Source organism: Daucus carota, chromosome 8, assembly GCF_001625215.2.
Source record: "Daucus carota subsp. sativus chromosome 8, DH1 v3.0, whole genome shotgun sequence".
NCBI lineage: Eukaryota > Viridiplantae > Streptophyta > Magnoliopsida > Apiales > Apiaceae > Daucus > Daucus carota.
In genome coordinates, this window is record NC_030388.2 from 19,467,261 (window position 1) to 19,486,278 (window position 19,018).

Sequence of the window (19,018 nt, forward strand, 5' to 3'; positions counted from 1 at the left end):
TTTTGTCATGATTGATGCTTTCTTGGGTTTGTATGGTGCATCATAGAGAAATTATATGTTCCATTATCCTTCAGGTAAACTATTATGGCCAAGTGTTAAAAGTCATTGCTATTAAAAGCTCACTAAACATAAAATAAATATAAAAAATAATTAAAAATATATTACTAGAATCTATATTTATTCTACTTTAAAATGTTTTTTTTTCAATTTTTAGGATCATGTAAGAATATATATTTGTATATAATAAAATAAATTATTTTTCCTTACACACTTTAACTATATGGATTTATCATATCTAATTGACTTTAGACAAGCTATATGAATCAAATTCATATGCAAAACCGTGATCTTCAACAATCATATTTTCTTATACTTCTTGAAGGACTTCAAATACACTGTGGTGCAAGTCACAAAACACATGTCGGGTGTGTGAGTTGAATTGTATTATTTAAAGGTACCTAGATTCAAATTTTAGTTACATAATTGTTTATTAATAATATTTTTATGCCCCTCTAACTAATCAGTTGTACTATAATAATCTTGTTTAATTAACTATTTTAATATAATTTTATAATACATCTCCTTTGTTAGACGGGCTTTTGGTACTGTATATATTTTTCCCACCTCATACAACATTTTTTCTATCCAATATGTTTTTATAGATCATGTTTGGATATAATATTGGATATAATAAAAATAATAAGAGTTCTATACGAGGCCCGTGCCTTGCACGGGCACTAATGCTAGTTTTTGTTTAAAGTTGAAAATAACTTTAAGTCCCCGTGGTAATTCAGGCAACAACTTTTAGCTTTTTACGATAAGAAGCAAGCTTCTACTTTTCATGATCCGTTTGTCTAAAAAGGAGCAAGAAACATTTAAAATGCTGAGAATACTATCTTTTGTTTCAAGACTTCTACTTTTTTTTCCAAACAATTTAATCACTTGTAAGTCTTAATTCATTTCTCACTTCTAGTCCAATTCTTTATTTTAAGCGAAAGTACTTTTTTTAAGTTTACCCAAACAACCACATTATCAAATTTTAATCCAGATATCTTCATTTTAAAGTTGAAAATAGTTGTAAGTCCGGGCATTAAGCCGGGACAAACATGCTCATAGTCAAATTCATCAAATTTTGATCCACAATTATAAGTTTGGTATAATTCAGAAAATTTTAAAATTTATATAAATAAAATATATATTTGTTTAATTTAAATATTTTTTTTTCAAGTTTTAAACTTATAAAAAGATAAAATCGTTTACAATCAAAATTTGATAATTTAATAATTGAAAAATCAAAGTAAAGTAAGCCTATATTATATTCATACCAGAGAGTATTATTTTCAGAACCGACGAAGGAAAGTATATCCTTTGGTTTCATAAATTTTAAATCCATAAACTTTAATTAAAATATATACTTCATTTTTCTTTTACTCTAATATATGTTTTCAACACTATATGATTTGTCCAAGATCAATCTAGACATAAAAAACAAAACTGAGATTTAAGCGGTTGCCTCCACATGGCTTAGCTGGACAAGCAGGTAAGTGTTACTTTCCAGTCTTACCCCCACCAAATATAAAAACGGCAACTTAATAAATGTGCAGATTTCTCTTGTTTAAGATTCTCATTGAACTCACAATTCTAGGAAACCAATGAGTATGTCTTAAGCCAAAGGTGCCTACCACATGCTTGCTTGAGTGCCTCAAAGGGTTTGTTTTCAGAGCTGCATTAAAGTTATACACATGCTCTATTGAGTTTTCCAAGGTTTTCTTGAGATGGGTAATTTTATTTTCTTGATTTGAGGTAGTATTTAATGGTGAAAGAGTAAAAAGGTGGGATTTTTATTGTGAGTTTCAAGTTTTCTTTAAAGGGTATGATTGGTTTTAGTCATTAATGTCAAGTATGGTTGATTCTTGGAATTTTGTAGTGTTTGGTAGTGGGGTTTTTTTAAGTGGGTAATTCTGCGGGGAGGGGTTGACCTAAAATTCTTGTCTGCTTTGAGTTTAATTTATTTTATATTTTGGAATTAAATATCAAATATGGGTATCTTCTGCAGTGGTTAAGTGTGCTGGAGTGGGTTAAGAATTGGGATTTGAAAAAGAATAGAAATTTCATTTTTGTCCAACATATTGGTGGATTGAGGGGTAGTTGTGCTCTGTAATTCAAAGTGTTTGGGAAGCGGGTTTTGCCATTTGGGTTGTTTCAGAGTGTGGTAGTTGCATTTTGGTGGAGTTTTCAAGAGCTTTTGTGATTCAGGTTGAGCTTTTAGTGGGATTTGCTTGGGTATTAAAGTCTTAAAGGCTTTGCATTTCTTCTGGTATCCTTTGGTAACATTTTAGCCACCTTGATCTAAGGTGAGGGGTAGTAGAACTTACAGGACACTGCTCTAAGAGGGTTCGTAATTTACTGTTTGATCTTCTAGTTTTAGAGGTTTACCTCCAGAGGCTGTTGGGAAATCTTTCAGTTAGACTGCAATACTGAATTGTGCTAAAATGGCTTGTATGAAGTTGGGATCTAAACACGATGCATTTCAAAGGAAAGGGCAGGCCTGGTATGGAATCTTTAACTTGGCCTTCTTGGTTTACTCTGTATCATTCCTACTCTTTGTGGCCTTCCCATTTTTTGACGATGAGATTATTAATTTTCTCTAGTGCACTGCTGTTTGTACTAGTGATTTTGTATGTCTAACTAAAATTTTCCTCTTGCGTGCTACAGTTTGCAGTCGTGATCTTGTATGTCTTATTTTGGTTTTGATTGTTTGTTTGTCATTGGATTTTGCATCTTGGGATCTTGAAGAAAGTCCTTGTGGCTTTATTATTGTACATAGTTTAGATTCATTATGAGGATTTACTTATAATATATGTCTGTTCTAAGTTATAATTACAAAAACCTTTGTGGGTTTAGTATTAGTTACCTTCGTGTAATTTAGACAATTGGTTTGTACATTGTCCGACTAATAGTACATGCTATTCTATATTTTGGACTATATATGGTTTTTAGCTTGTTACTGTCTTCTGTGATTAAATATGCATAGAAAGGTTATGAGTTATAACTTACCAATGAAACATGCATTCGACTTGAGTACACTAGTACAAGTATTTAACGAAATATGAAAATGTTTAATTTGGGTCCTCAATATTTTGGAATCCGAATGAGATTCTATTCTTTTGGTTGCGTTTTTTTTCTCGCTGAATTTTCTGTCACAAAAAATAAATAAAAAACGTTGCATATCTAATTCCTTTTCCCGTTCTGCGTAATTATTAAATTTCATTATAATGATATTTAAGGTTCTGCACAACTGGCCTTCCAAGTGATATTGTTGTTGAGGTTGAGGATATGTCATTCCATCTCCACAAGGTAATATCCTTTCAAAACTTATTTGGTAGAGAGAATCTTAAATTATTATATCCTCTTATACTTTCTTTTTCCCCTGATGCAGTTTCCGTTGCTCTCCAGGAGTGGAGTGATGGAAAAATTGATTGCAGAAGCTTCTGGAGCAGAAGATGGCTGTGTTGTTAACCTCCCTCATATCCCTGGAGGAGATAAAACATTTGAACTTGTTGCAAAGTTCTGTTATGGGGTTAAGCTTGAACTTACTGCTGCAAATGTTGTGTACCTGCGTTGTGCTGCTGAGTGTCTCGAAATGACTGAGGAGTATGGGGAGGGCAATCTAATCTCACAGACTGAAAATTTTCTCAATCAGGTAGTCCTGAGAAACTGGAAAGACTCTCTAAAAGCGCTTCAAAGCTGTGATGATGTTGTTCCATTTGCTGAAGATCTTAATATTCCTAAACGCTGTATTGAGTCCTTGGCTGTGAAAGCAGGTAGCGACCCAAATCTATTTGGGTGGCCTATGGTTGAATATGGTGGGCCCATGCAGAGTCCAGGTGGGAGTCTCTTATGGAATGGGATAAGCACAGGGGCAAGACTAAAAAATGCAAGTTCAGATTGGTGGTATGAAGATATATCATGTTTGAGTTTGCCACTCTACAAGAGGTTGATTTCAGCTATGGAATCTCGTGGGATCAAACAAGAGGTCTTAGCTGGATCCCTCACTTCATACGCAAAGAAGTATTTGCCAGGGCTTAATAGACATCAAAGTGCAAGTGAGTCTAGCAAAAGTCTTGAACCAGTGGGATCAGGAGGCCTACCATCTGAAGAAGATCAAAAACTTTTACTTGAAGAGCTTGATAAATTACTTCCCATGCATAAGGGATTAATCTCAACCAAAATTCTGTTTGGCCTACTTCGGACAGCTCTGATACTTCGGGCAAGCCCCTCATGCATATCAAACTTGGAAAGAAGAATAGGAATGCAGCTTGATCAGGCATCTCTTGAGGATCTCCTGATGCCCAACTTCTCATATACCATGGAGACTCTTTATAATGTTGAATGCATTGAGAGGATTCTTGAGCACTTCTTGGCCATGGATCAGGTGACAGGGGGGGCCTCTCCTTGTTCAGGTGATGATGACCAGTTGATGGGTTCTCCTTCACTGACACCAATCACAACAGTGGCCAAGCTGATTGATGGTTACTTGGCAGAGGTTGCCCCTGATACAAATTTAAAGCCCTCCAAGTTCCAGTCCCTTGCTGCCGCGGTCCCTGATTATGCCAGGCCCTTAGATGATGGTCTGTATCGTGCAATTGACATATATCTTAAGGTGCATCTCTCAACCCCTGTGATCAAATAAGAAGCACATAGTATTACTCTCTTTTTACTGCAAAACTTTTTATTAAATGCTTCAAATTTTCAGTCTTCTGATTTAGATATTTTAGAAAAAGCATAATCTATGCCTGGTGCAGTTATTTGGCTACTATTCTCATTTTGCGAGGCTTACGAACCTTCATTTTGTTTTTGTTCTACAGTCACACCCTTGGTTGTCAGATGCAGACAGAGAACAGTTATGCAGGCTGATGGACTGTCAAAAGCTCTCCATGGAAGCTTGCACCCATGCTGCTCAAAATGAGAGGCTGCCATTGAGAACCATTGTCCAAGTCCTTTTCTTTGAGCAACTCCAGCTTAGGACTTCCATAGCTGGCTGCTTTCTTGTATCTGACAATCTTGATGGTTCAAGACAATTGAGAAGTGGTTTAGTGGCGTCGAACGATGGAGGTTGGAACACAGCCGTGAGAGAGAATCAAGTTCTGAAAGTGGGAATGGACAGCATGCGGATGCGAGTTTCTGAGCTCGAGAAAGAGTGTACAAATATGAAGCAGGAGATTCAAAAACTGGGCCGCGTAAAGGGAAGCAGCACTTGGGGAAACATGTCAAAGAAGTTGGGATTTAGGCTTAAATCTCAGATGTGCAGTGCCCAAGAAGGGTCAGTTAGCAATCAAAAACTGGAATCCGGAAAGAGTGAAAAGGCAAAAGAAAAGAATGGAAAGTACAAGAATAAGCAACTTGCACTGAAATAACACAATTTGGTTTCACTAATTCTATTTTATTTATATCTTTATCATTTGCAAATTGGTTCTCTAGGTTTATTGTGTTTCCGTGTTTCTGTCATTACTTGATATAAGTGTTTCTATCAAGTAATAGTCAAATGCTAAAAAACTGTTCTAGAAGTGCATATTTGTATTGTGAATCCTCCCTTGCTGTGTACAGACTCTGTGAATTCAGTTTTTTTCTCTTTTGACATGAATTTGTTTTGAGGAAAAAAAGATGCATGTCAAGTGCCTCATATTAACAACAGTCTTTTATCATAATCATTTATCATTTGTACTTATAAATTTCAATTTTAATTTAAGTTTGAATTTAGGTAAACATAGTCCAAACATTTTTGCCGTTTTGGCTAATATTCCCTCAGTCTCAAATCTTTCGTCTAATTCGACTCTTTTTTGGTCAATTTGATAAATTTTATTACATCTCTATTTATATTTTATGTGTAATATCTGTTCAAAATTTGATCAATTTGATAACTAAAAAGTCAAAGTAACACAAAAGATTTGGGACAAAGTGGGCAAAATAGAAAGTCCAGGACATATAGAGTTGGGAGAACAGAAATAAGGGAACAAAAAAGTAATTAATACATTATTTCTGTTAAGAAAGGGCCCGTAATTAAACAAACCGTCATTTTCTCTTCTTCATGTAATCTGATAATGCATGATCACACACAAATTCACTCAATTCGATTCCTGTATTCTTCAGAGCCTGTCCACAACAACATAGCCAACACACGCTTTGATAATCTGGATGTGTTCGTGGACATTTTTCGAGCATTTTGATTCTGAAAAAGCCTAATACAGAGCATGTATAATTAGGTGATGCATGTAGATTGGAAGAAGAAACATGGACAAGGAAGGAGACGATAGATACCGCCCGGTGGTGGCGCAGGACAATGACCGGGCCGTGCTTGAGATGTCTTCGTTGCCTCGTACTACATCCGCTTCTTCTACTGATTCTATGTACTTTCTCTGCAACTCATCTCTCTTTTTTCTGAATTATTTCATGTATGCCCGCTCGTGTGACAATAATTGTTCTGCACTTTTTTATATTTGCATGATATTTTTAATATGAAGCTTTTATATGTGGAGTGCTGCCATATGTTATGTTCTAATTATTATGAAGCTTAGTTGTGCACTCAGTGAACCTTGTATGATTTCGGGTGTTGGCCCCAAATGTCATTATTTAGCAGAAAAATGCTTCTATTGTCACTTAATGAAAAAATGCCCCAAAATGTCACTTCAAAACTCAACTTCATGTCGTGTTTATAATATCGGAGAAAAAACACAACTTGAAGTTGTGGTTTTGCAGCTGAAACGCAATTTCAAGTTGTGTTTCACTTGGAAAATTAATTAAAACACAATACGAAGTTGCGTTTTGAAGTGACATTTGGGGCCATGTTTCCAAAAAATGACATTGAAACCCATTTTTCTTAAAATAGTGACGTTTGAGGTCTTTTCTCTATGATTTCATAGTTTTGTAGAGTCTCATACTATTTATACTAGTTTATTAGTCGTAAAAAGTCGACAAGCTTCACAGACATGTATTTTACCAGATTTAATATATAATATACATCAATTCCTTAGTATAAATCAGACATTATAGGATGTAACTTTTAATAAGAATAGGTACGATAATAACATGCATACACCAAATATTCCAAGCATATTAAAAACATAAGTGATGATGGAAATCAAGGAAAGTCATCCATCCCAATATCATGTTTATCTTCTTTGGGTATTGTTATTGGTTGGATCTGATGATGGTATTACCATAATCATGGTTATCAGAATGCTAAGTCGAGCCTCGAAGCCCTCGATGCTTGAATACCTTTGAGAAGACTAGTCGATAGTGGACAACTAGTCGTCTTAGTGATAATCATCTAGTATCAATGTAACTTGCTGCGGGTTTTGATTTTTATTGGCAAGAACAATGTATTCAAGCTGAATGAGATCAATTGTTTTAATCTAAAAAAAGAAGGTGCAAAGAATTTGACTAGAGTTTGCATAATTTTGCACATGGGGGGTTTCAGTGATGTAATATCAGAACATAGTGCATACTGAAAAATGTATGTAATAAAAACATTAGTGATGCTTTATAAACTTGATTGCTAAAAGAGCATCTAGCATTCCCCTAATCCAAAGGCATACTTGTATGTGGTTCGGCCATAAGCTCTACCTTGGACTGGATTTCTTTTCTTTAATTAGATCAGGTAATGTAAATTTTAGGCCTTGTTAAATGGTGGAAACCCTCACTCAGCGAGCAGTTTAGACATTATTGTGTACAAATATCATCAAAGACGAGCCTGTAAATTTCTTGTCCACTTTATTGTACAGCTGTACAGTTGTACTTGAGAAGATAGGAGGTGAACTGGTACAGATCTGAGTATGTGCCCGAGGCTGGATTGATTACCATTTGATTTTATCTACAATATAAGAATTCAAACTTGCATAAGACTCTTCAATTTAGGATACCTTTCTGTTTTAATTTCTTTTCCTATTTTGTAATACTCATATGCTTTCTGTGTATTGTTGCAGGAAAATAGAAGTGGGAGTGCAGCCAAAGCTGAAAATAAGATCTGTGAACAAATCATTGCCTAATCATGAAGTTGCTAATGGCTCCCAGTCAGAATCTAAACTGGAATTGTTTGGATTTGATTCTCTTGTAAATATTTTGGGTCTGAAGAGGTATGACGACTTCTCTGTTATCTATACATCTGGCCAAACCTATGCGTTCAATTAAATACATTGGAGCAGGCTTTCTTTACCTGCTATACTAAAATATCTTTTATCATGAAGATGTTTTGTTCAGCTTTTTTATATACTGCAGAATCAAAGAGTATCGATGTGGAAATACTCCTTTCTAAAAGTTCGATACCTGATTTTAGCTAATGCATGCAAAGCCCTCCTTACTCACTAATATCTTCTTTGTTGTTTATTCTTCAGTAATCTTAACTATTATACAGTATATTTTACTCAGCTTGCTGTTTCAGCATGACAGGTGAGCAAAGTCCAACACCATCCAGTCCTAGAGATAGCGAGGATGGCTCAGTCACCTTGGAGCAACATCCAAAAGTATGCTTGGAATTACTTTCTGTTTAATTGCTCTATACTCTACCTTATTACAAACTGTTTAAGCATTTTTTCTTTTTTTTTTCTTTTTGTTCTGACTATTTATTATCACACATACATTAGTAGAGGTTGGTAATGTGAAATATTGGCCTGTTTTAAAAGTTCTATAAGCTTTTTCGGGACTTTATTTTTTGTCAATTCAGTATACTCTCAGTTCTAGTCTCTTCAAGAAATAATTAAGTCGGGTTCTCGCAAAGTTATTCTCTTAGTGCTACTTGAGGTTACTATTGTACCAGAACACTTTACATATCAACTGCAAGATGTTCCAAAATACTTGTACATTCTAATTGTGGATTGTATCAACAAACTTATTTATGTTCACGGCTTTGGTAGTATACCCTTGTGGTGATCAATATTTATCCTATGCAGAAAATATAAATTAGAGTAACATTCACCTCAACTTGGCCCTGCTTCCATATTTTTGTTTGAAACAATGCTTCCGTGTTCTATAAATATGACATATTAGAAATTGTCTGTTTTGAAATGTAAAGATATATATAGCATGTACTATTTGTCTTGCGCAGTTTGGGAGTAGTATTATGTATTCCATCCGAAAGTTAATTATTGTCATAATATCATATTGTATACTGACTGAACAATCATTTATTTGTTCAGACTGCTGGCATGAAACTAGGAACAATGATGGGAGTGTTTCTGCCATGTTTTCAAAATATCATGGGAACTATCTACTTCATTCGTTTCTCTTGGTAAACTTTTGTTTCTCAACATAAACAGTTAACAACAGTAGACTTATACATCTATTGGTTTTGATAAGTGTATTAAGAAAATCATTGTACATTCGCATATTCCATACGTGCAATACCTTTTAATTGATTTCTATTATTGCCTGTTTGGGAACTTGAATTTCATTTGAAATTCTGGATTTGATCAAATGACATGTTTGGATACACAAAAAGATGGATTTGGATTTCATTTGAAATCCTGGACATTTATATACTAGTATAAAGTTGGGAATTTGAAATGACACCTAAAATCACGTCATTTCAAATCCAAAAAATGAAATGAAATACATGTTTCCAAATGCAATCTTACCCTTTCAGGTAATTGACATTCACCGATATAAGTGATTGTAGTATCTTGCTGTCGACAACCTCATCTTTTTTTTTTAATTTCTGAGGATTTGAAGTCAAGTGAAGTTTTCTAAGAACTTGAGTTGGGTTATCCATAGGAAAATCAAATCAAATCGGAGATATTACATCACAAAATTTATTTAGTTAACACTTATCAACAACAAAGCCTTTTTACGCTTGAATATGATGTATTAAGTTTATGGTTTTGGACTTAAAAACTCGATACTTCATCTTAATTTCTCTATATAGCATCTCGTTAAAATTTCAAAAAATTCCTTGTTTGTATGAAATTGCAGGATTGTTGGTATGGCTGGCATTGGGGAGGCACTTGTGATAGTTGCCCTATGTGGTTCATGTACATTCCTCACTTCATTATCTCTGAGTGCAATTGCAACTAATGGTGCAATGAAGGTGATTTAGATCTCTGTATCTATTATGCTTATGCAATTTATTTGTCTTGCTTCATTACATACTGCCAATTTAGAAGTTAAGATGGATGTTATACCAACACAAAATAATTTCTACTTTAAAATATATCTGTGTATAGAGGTGAGCAGGGTTGAACCCTAGGAATTGGTATGATGTATCTTAAACACAATAAGAAGTGAAACAAGGGTTTTGAGATTTGAACTAAAACTAATAATTCTAAATAAAATATGGACGACTAACTGTCTACACCAGAGATTATCTCGTGAATGGTTAACTGGGAGTGAATGTTGATGCTAAAATATATTTTTAACTCTTTCACTAAATGGTTATGATTTTTGGTATAACCTAATCTCTACAGAGAACTGTTTCTTCCTTTCCTACATTCCATCAACCTACGCCAAAAAAATAATACAAAATTTAGATTAATGAGACATTCAAGAACTTTCAATTACAAACATGCAAGGATATATGATCATCAAGTAAATATATTGCACAATTGTCAAGTTACAATTGATTGATACTGCTACTGGGTCATGGAAAACCATTATGTTGTGTTTGGTTGGGGTGAATGGAATGGAATGAATATTAATAAAAGAAAATAATAAAGTGTAGGAGGGAGGACTTTGAAAAAAATGAGTGAGTGCAAATTTTATATGATAGGATTTGGGTAGAATAGATATGATAAGGAATGGAGCATTCCTTCACAAAATGGAGAGTTTGAGCTTTAGTTAAGGATGATAGGATTGGAATGGTGGAAGGAATGGAATTATTATACATTCAACTAAATTATAGTTCAAATCTCATTCCATTCCCTCCATTTTCATTCACCCCAACCAAACACAACATTAGATTTTTGGTTTGTCGCAAACAAGGCGCTACTATAACTTCAGTTCTGCACTAACACACATACTCCGAGTGAGAAAAATTTGAATAGAATAAAATAAAAACATTACTCAGTAAAGGAAACAGAGACAAGCAGTAAACATGTCCAATTTCACCTTATATTTTTTATGAGGGGTGGTCACAGATATTTACTGAAAAATTGAAAATATTGTAGTCACACATTAAAGGAGTTGGCTAATGAGGGTTGCCCTCTGTTATGTGCATACATCCATTGTCTTCTTTCTGACCTCTTCCTATGTTAATGGTATAAATGTAATAATACCTTCTATAATATGGATGCTTTGATATTTCTATTTTTAAGGCTAAAATTCCTGTTTATTCATCAGGGAGGGGGCCCATACTATCTCATTGGCCGTGCCTTAGGCCCAGAGGTGGGAGTTAGCATAGGACTCTGTTTTTTTCTCGGAAATGCAGTTTCTGGATCTCTGTGAGTGTGTGATATTTATATCATATATGTTCATGCATGCATGCTAGTTTCATCTGATGCACATCAGTCACTCTATAATAATAGAGATTTGTTGCTCTGTAATTCAATTCACATCTATGCTGTAAAATGTAAGAATCAAGTTAACAGTTTGATTTCTCTGTGTTCATCTTAATGTCTGATTTTAAACTTTCTTCCCTGTCTGTTTAGCTACGTGCTAGGAGCAGTAGAGACTTTCTTAAAATCCGTGCCAAAGGCCAGATTATTTAAAGGTAATCCTAAATTTTACCTGTGCTAATTTTAGCTTTTTAACTACATTAGTCATTTGTCTTGTTTGAACATCTTATTTTATTGACCTATATCTTCCAACATAATTTTAATTATGTTTAACATTACTTGTTATTCACTGTAGATAGAGGTTGATAGTTTCATTATTTCTTTTGCCTGCTTTTGGAAATACATGATGAATTATCCTTGATGTTATGCTGTATTTTCTGGTTTTTGACACTCCATCTGATATTATCTTCCATCTTATAACTGCAGAGACCATCACGAAATTAAATGACACTTCAGCAGCAGATCCTGTATCTAGTCCAAGTTTGCATGATCTGCAAATTTATGGGATTATTGTTACCATCAGCTTATCCTTTGTTGTCTTTGGTGGTGTGAGAAGGATAAACAAGGTCGCACCAACATTTCTTGTACCTGTCCTATTCTCATTGTGCTCAATATATTTTGGAATACTTTTGGCAAGTAAAGATAGTCCGGCAAGTAAGTGCAATTAATTTTGGATCATTTTCATGGTACTATATCCAACAAAGGTGCATATTCTCTGCAGATATTAGTCGTGTTGTACCATAAGAGCAGAATCTCACAATCCTCTATGTTTTGAATGATATACATAAATTCATACTTAAAATGATAGTTATAACATACACCTATGTTTATAAATAAGCTGGAAGGAAGCTGAGTTCCTCTTAATGCTGCATTAGTCAAGACCATTTTATTTGTGTTGCGAACATTCGCTATTCCTTACATTCAATTGTTCAATCTTCTGTTTGACTGTCCTAATACTGTGATTACTTTCATCGTTTTCTGATCATATTCTGTGACCATCATTGTTAGTTTTAGTGAATCTAAATTTTTAAGAAAGACGATTACTTGAGCTCTAATTTTCTCTAAAATTTTTAATTGTATTTACTGCCTTTTCTAAATAATATTGCAAGATTAAATGAGCTTAATATTATGTTTCGATTTAACTAGATATGAATGCAGGGGTTCCTGGCCCCTCCGTAGTTTTAAGTTTGAGTGCATGCAATATAGTTGATTTAGTCTAATATGAATCGTGGCTCAGTTGGTATGTTGTATTTAATTTCTATGTAGATTGAAGTATGAAAATTAAAGTGAAAGGCAGTACTTCAATAAAGAATTTAATTCACCTATGGCTTTAAGCTGAAAAATGTTTGTTTGTGTAATAAGCCAGAAGTCGGCTTAAAGTCAGACTTAGGCTAGAAACCGACTTAAAGCCAGAAGTAAGTTTGAGGTACTTTTTTCGGTGACTAATTTTTTTTGAACTCTTTTTTTGATAAAAGTTACTCTTAAGTCATAAATTACTCATAAATCACTTTTATTTTTATTATTATATTTTTAATAACTCATAAGTCATTAATAAGTCAAAATTACCCAAACAGACATTTTAAGCTCTCAGCTTATCAAATAAGTCACGTTAAGTCATAAGTCACGTTAAGTCATTAGCCATAAGCTCAGCCAAACGGGCTCCTAATCTAAGTGATTGCCAAGTCACAAAAGCCGCTTAAATATTTACTATTAATCTAGTCATATAATTCCAGATTAAATAAAATAGATTGGGAAAAATCTCTACACTAGTTCAATAAAATATTTGGAACCCTCTCCAAACTTCCTGCCTCCATCACTACACCAATCATTACCTCTAACGTTTTCTTACATTGAAATTTTTAAGCCAGTTCTTCCTCACTGAATAAGTATTCTCTCACTCAATAATTTGCATAGAGGGGATCACCGGCTTGAGATTTAGAACATTTGAAAAAAATTGGAGCTCAGCTTACCAACCTACGAATGAGGCTGGAATACCAGATCCTAAAGGCGAAAGAGACTGGAGTTTCAAGTAAGCGTTTTTATTTGTTTCTCATTCCTCAAAAATGTTTGTGCCCCATACTTGGTGTTTTGCCAACATAAAGAATGTCTAATATTTGTAATCCAGAGTCTCTTTATTCTCTGCACGGAACTATAAAATAATGGGTGGAGATCCCTGGCAAGTGTTTGTTGGCAACAAACTGTCCACGCTTTTTTATAGTGGAAAGACACAACACCTAGAATGGGTATCTAAACCCCAGATAAGCGATGTGGCCCCTGCATTCACATAAAAAAACAGGTGTTATGTCTTTGGGAGATAAAATACCGCGGAAATATTGATGCCAAAAACGATTGTTAGGGACCCGGACCCTAAAACAAAATACTGAAATATAAGGATCTAAAAATTTATAGAAGCTTTCTCTGTAAGTTTTCATGTCATTAAATCATTCCTCTTATTTCAACCCTTTCTGGAAGTCCCATACTACACCTTTACTATCACTGTAACCTACTAGCATATGTGCCTCACTTCCGGTTATATTACCCTGCTTCCTACTTGTTCTCAACCTCTTGGGACACTTAATTACATCTTGTATTTGGACTTATCTATATTCAAATTTTTGGCCACAAAGTCGCTCTACTGGCTCTTGAGAATGTGTTAGGATTAATAGTATTCTTGAACTAGTTGTATGTTCTTGACCATTTTTTAGGTATATTTCCTATACCTTTCGTCAGCAAATGTAGTTTTATAAAGATCGCTGAGCATCCTCATATATCTTTCTGACTCCTTATCACTTATTGTTAGTGAATTGGTAGGTCTCTTTTTCCCAGCTGTAACGGGGATTATGGCAGGTTCCAATCGCTCCGCCTCTTTAAAAGATACTCAACGATCTATACCTATAGGAACACTTGCTGCAACTCTTACAACAAGCTCTGTATATTTGATATCTGTAGTCTTATTTGGGTCTCTCGCGACTAGAGAAAAGCTCTTTTCGGACAGGTATAATGTGCTTCCTTGAGTCAATTGCTGTGATATGACTTCTCCTGTAATTTTCCTTCTATGAAGTTATATTATGTATTTACATGTCATCAATATATATGTTTAGATACCTAACATATTGTCTGCACATCAAATAATGTGCTAAATGTAATTTTTCTGATAATTTGCAACTAGATTTCTAGTTCAATGTGAATAGTTTCAAGTAATTATTATTATGTATGGTTGAATTTGCCAGCGGCGTCAAAGGAATAGCCTTGAATCTTGAGAATGAAAATAATTTATAGCCCAAGACTAGATTAAATCTAGTCTGAGTCGATGCATTAAAAATGGTTTGAATTGTACAGAAAACATAAGCAATGCCACTACAGACAGTGACCAAACAACAAAAAGTCTCTCAGGGACCTGGTTCTTATATTGTGACCATTCCAGCCATGATTTGGTTCTTCACCTTGGACATATATTGCTTTCTAAGTCATCGTACACACAACTTGAACTTGTATGAATTTACCATATCAGATCAAGTGAAAACTGATACTACTTTGGGTTTATTTAGTTGTTTTGATGTCAACTGCTACATTAATCTCAATTTAGTTTCTTTTGTTTCATGTATGGTCATATATTGTAACTCTGCAAATCTTTTCCAAGAAAACTCCAGTATTTGTTTCAAGTAACGTGTTTGTTTCATTTTTTAAATCCTAGAACAAAGGACATGGATTTTACTAAAAATTTTTCTGCTTCAGTGATCAAATTAATGGCAAAAAATTGTCATAATTAGAGTACTTATGCAGGTTGCTCACAGCGACGGTTGCTTGGCCATTACCTTCTCTTATATATGTTGGAATTATCCTTTCAACTCTGGGGGCAGCACTTCAGAGCCTGACTGGTGCTCCGCGTCTGCTTGCGGCAATTGCCAATGATGACATACTACCTGTTCTTAAGTACTTTAAGGTTGCAGATGGCAGTGAGCCGCACACTGCTACCATCTTTACTGCCTTCATCTGTATGGGGTGCGTTGTAATTGGAAATTTGGATCTCATATCACCAACTACAACAATGTTTTACCTTCTGTGTTACGCGGGGGTGAATTTATCCGGCTTTCTTCTGGATCTACTAGATGCTCCCAGCTGGCGTCCTAGGTGGAAATATCACCATTGGAGCCTCTCTCTTCTGGGAGCATCTCTATGTATATGTACGGCTCCCTTGTCTATTTAAGTTGTTATCCTTGTGCAACATTTTTCTGTGATTTTTATGTTTGTCTATGAGGCTGGTTGCGTGTAGGTTCCTAGGGCACCATGCATTATTGTGTGATCCCTATATGATTCTCCGTAGCATCTAGATTTGGAGATCGGTACTCCTAAGATCATCTAGAGTAACTTAAGGGCCGGGAGAGGCTAGTTTGAAGAGTATAAATACTTGGCTGGTGTACAATTACTTTGTATGCCTGATTTTTCCTCAGACAGTTGATTAGGAACCTCAACTCTTGTCGTATCATGACTTTGAATCTATAATTTTGTGCTAATTATGTTGTCCATATGAGCTTCTACAAATTAAATGTTATCCATTTAAAAATTTTATGGCTGAGTATTGGTGCACTAAACTTCCTCTATAGGAAGTTAGTTGGTCTTTGGGCCTTTACACCCAAATTTTTCTTGCTAATTTGAACCGAATCACAAACATGCTATAAAATCGTTTAGAAACACAGATATTTAGCATGAAGTGTAGATAGTGATGCTCTTCCCAAACTCATGTGTGTGTATTAGATTTTAGATTTCAGATTTAATCATTGGTGTAATTTCGGGTACTGATAGTTTTTAACCTGAAAGCTGATTACTGTTAGATTTATTGATTTAAGTACAAATGATTGTAGCACCATGTTCCAATGTGTCTCTATGTCTGTTATGTATCCTTGTTTGTGCCAGTTGTTGCATATGACTACTGTATTCAGATGTTGCTTCTTTTCCAACAGTGATCATGTTCTTGATCTCGTGGTCATTCACTGTGGTGTCTCTTGCCCTAGCAAGTCTCATATATTATTACGTGAGCCTCAAAGGCAAAGCTGGTGACTGGGGTGATGGTTTCAAAAGTGCATACTTTCAACTGGCACTTCGAAGTCTTCGGTCTTTAGGAGGTATGTTACGTCAGAAGTATCTCTTTTATGTACTATTTTGTAATAATTAGAATTTCTTTCTTGAGTTTCCATTCAGAAGATATTTCAAACTTAAAATCTATCTAATAGCAGAGATCAACAGTGCTAATGCCTAATAGCATATATATATATATCGTCTTATGAAGTTAAGGCATAGATTTTATCTTTGTACTGAGTGCACTTGGATGTCTATTTTGTTTTTTGTCTAACGATCTATTATTATTTGTAGCTAACCAAGTTCACCCGAAGAACTGGTATCCGATCCCCTTAATTTTCTGCCGACCATGGGGAAAGCTACCAGAAAATGTACCTTGCCATCCAAAGCTTGCTGATTTTGCCAACTGCATGAAAAAAAAAGGCAGGGGAATGTCCATTTTTGCCTCCATATATGATGGTAATTATCATGAATGTGCTGAAGATGCCAAGATTGCCTGCAAGCATCTTAGTACCTATATTGAATACAAGCGCTGTGAAGGCGTAGCAGAGATAATTGTAGCTCCCAGTATGTCTGATGGCTTCAGAGCCATTGTTCAGACAATGGGTCTTGGTAATCTCAAGCCCAATATTGTAGTGATTAGGTATCCCGAGATATGGCGACGTGAAAATTTGACTGAAATTCCAGCTACTTTTGTCGGAATAATTAATGACTGCATTGTTGCTAATAAGGCAGTTGTTATTGTCAAAGGTCTTGATGAATGGCCTAATGAGTATCAAAGGCAGTATGGTTCAATTGATTTATACTGGATCGTGAGAGATGGTGGTTTAATGCTTCTCCTTTCACAGCTTCTTCTTACCAAAGATAGCTTTGAGAGCTGTAAGATTCAGGTATTCTGTATAGCAGAGGAGGATGCTGATGCAGGGGTTCTCAAAGCTGATGTGAAGAAATTTCTTTATGATCTTCGGATGCAGGCTGATGTGATTGTAATATCAATGAAGTCATGGGATTCCCGAGAAGACGGTGAAACAAAGCAGGATGAATCTGTTGAAGCATTTACTGCTGCTCAGCGAAGGATAGCTAGTTGCTTAAAAGAGATGAAAGCCAAAGCCGAGATGGATGGCATGCCGCTTATGGCTGATGGTAAGCCTGTGATTGTCTACGAAAACCAGGTAGAGAAATTTCTTTACACCACTCTCAAGTTGAACTCAACAATTCTGCATTATTCAAGAATGGCTGCAGTTGTGCTCGTGAGTCTACCACCTCCGCCCCTCAACCACCCTGCTTACTTTTACATGGAATATATGGATTTATTGGTTGAAAATGTTCCGAGGCTCCTGATAGTCAGAGGTTATCGTAAAGATGTTGTTACTTTGTTCACATAGTTGCCTTCTCCTTTAGTTTAGCGTACATAGTTTATTTTCTTCGAGCTCTATAAATTCATTCCTGTACCATAATTTTAGACACAGAAATTGCTGCATAGGCGTAGCAAGTCTATATAGCTTTCTTGTCTACTATTTTTCTTTTCTTTTCTGATTTGTAAACCCTTTTCTTTTCTTTTCTGAATTGTAAACCCCAACGGATGAACAATCTTTGATTGTGAAAGGTGAGTTCTTGCCATAATTACCACCAACACCGACTCAGATTTCACTAACGAGTTTTCCGAATTTCCAAAAACATCAATAGAATCATTCTTAACAAATCCAACATCGAATACATCCAAACATAACGAAACGAAAAAACATAACGAAACACTATAATATCAATATAAGTTGTTGTAAAATTAAAATTATGGTGTTGCAATATACAAAATTGGTCTTACATAAGTCTTACTTAACATTAAAAACTAGTGTTACAATAAATGATAGTACAATGTTAGAGTGGATAAAGTGGGCCCTATTGGTATAGGTCTCACTTATTGAGGCCCACTTTTACATCTAAATAATATGTAGTGTAATACTAGTTCTCTGTTACATTTTCTTATTGTGGTGTTATATTAGGTTGATAATATACTACTTTTATTGATGTTATATTTGATCCGAAAAATATTATATTAACAACAAATAATAATGGTCTTATATGAAACACAACTCTACTGTTCTAATAGATATAATGTAACGCTTTTCAAGCCTCTTCTCTAATAGCACGAGGGGGTTACAATAGCCCACTTACGATATAGTGGCCGAACTTAGCTGTATATTACCTACTCGAGCCCCATTTAAAACATCTATACATCGGCCGGTCACAAGGTCCCATATATCTTCTTCTACATTTCACACACTCTAATAGGGGAGGTGGAATCTGGAACGGTCTAGCTAGTTGTGGTGTTTAGTTCCTCATTTTGAAAATTTTAACAATCATACGGTCGATATTCATATTCTCTTCTGTTTCAAACAATTCGT

The 19,018-nt window shown here is 34.9% G+C and overlaps 2 protein-coding genes across 6 annotated transcripts; both read left to right on the forward strand.

The window, feature by feature from the left end:
* Positions 1-1,356: 1,356 nt before the first annotated feature.
* On the forward strand, positions 1,357-5,644 carry LOC108197016 (BTB/POZ domain-containing protein At1g30440). 4 transcript variants are annotated; one of them, XM_017364481.2, is made up of 5 exons: positions 1,357-1,540; positions 1,646-2,551; positions 3,288-3,357; positions 3,440-4,663; positions 4,869-5,644. In XM_017364481.2, the coding sequence occupies exons 2-5, from the start codon at positions 2,493-2,495 to the stop codon at positions 5,415-5,417; spliced, it is 1,902 nt and encodes a 633-aa protein (XP_017219970.2). In that variant the 5' UTR covers positions 1,357-1,540; positions 1,646-2,492; the 3' UTR covers positions 5,418-5,644. The 4 variants fall into 4 exon arrangements, with proteins under 4 accessions (XP_017219970.2, XP_017219971.2, XP_063939130.1 ...); XM_017364482.2 differs by lacking the exon at positions 1,357-1,540 and having other exon boundaries at positions 1,547-1,779; positions 2,057-2,551; XM_064083060.1 differs by lacking the exon at positions 1,357-1,540 and having other exon boundaries at positions 1,547-1,779; positions 2,423-2,551.
* A 559-nt stretch (positions 5,645-6,203) lies between these two features.
* Positions 6,204-18,214, forward strand: LOC108198289 (cation-chloride cotransporter 1). 2 transcript variants are annotated; one of them, XM_017366049.2, is made up of 13 exons: positions 6,204-6,407; positions 7,983-8,132; positions 8,438-8,519; positions 9,192-9,283; positions 9,964-10,078; positions 11,326-11,426; positions 11,634-11,695; positions 11,967-12,194; positions 13,455-13,569; positions 14,341-14,535; positions 15,324-15,724; positions 16,502-16,663; positions 16,911-18,214. In XM_017366049.2, the coding sequence occupies exons 1-13, from the start codon at positions 6,292-6,294 to the stop codon at positions 17,999-18,001; spliced, it is 2,910 nt and encodes a 969-aa protein (XP_017221538.1). In that variant the 5' UTR covers positions 6,204-6,291; the 3' UTR covers positions 18,002-18,214. The 2 variants fall into 2 exon arrangements, with proteins under 2 accessions (XP_017221538.1, XP_063939128.1); XM_064083058.1 differs by lacking the exon at positions 6,204-6,407 and adding an exon at positions 7,721-7,818.
* The last annotated feature ends 804 nt before the right edge of the window (positions 18,215-19,018 follow it).

What these genes read in the sequence shown, in the direction of transcription:
- LOC108197016 (XM_017364481.2), top strand. Translation starts at nt 2,493, where the DNA reads ATGGCTTGTATGAAGTTGGGATCTAAACACGATGCATTTCAAAGGAAA. An exon ending in CAAAGGAAAGGGCAGGCCTG is followed by an intron (nt 2,552 to 3,287) that starts GTATGGAATCTT and finishes ATGATATTTAAG; the next exon opens with GTTCTGCACAACTGGCCTTC. An exon ending in TGTCATTCCATCTCCACAAG is followed by an intron (nt 3,358 to 3,439) that starts GTAATATCCTTT and finishes CCCCTGATGCAG; the next exon opens with TTTCCGTTGCTCTCCAGGAG.
- LOC108198289 (XM_017366049.2), top strand. Translation starts at nt 6,292, where the DNA reads ATGGACAAGGAAGGAGACGATAGATACCGCCCGGTGGTGGCGCAGGAC. An exon ending in AATATTTTGGGTCTGAAGAG is followed by an intron (nt 8,133 to 8,437) that starts GTATGACGACTT and finishes TTGCTGTTTCAG; the next exon opens with CATGACAGGTGAGCAAAGTC. An exon ending in AAGTAAAGATAGTCCGGCAA is followed by an intron (nt 12,195 to 13,454) that starts GTAAGTGCAATT and finishes TAATTTGCATAG; the next exon opens with AGGGGATCACCGGCTTGAGA.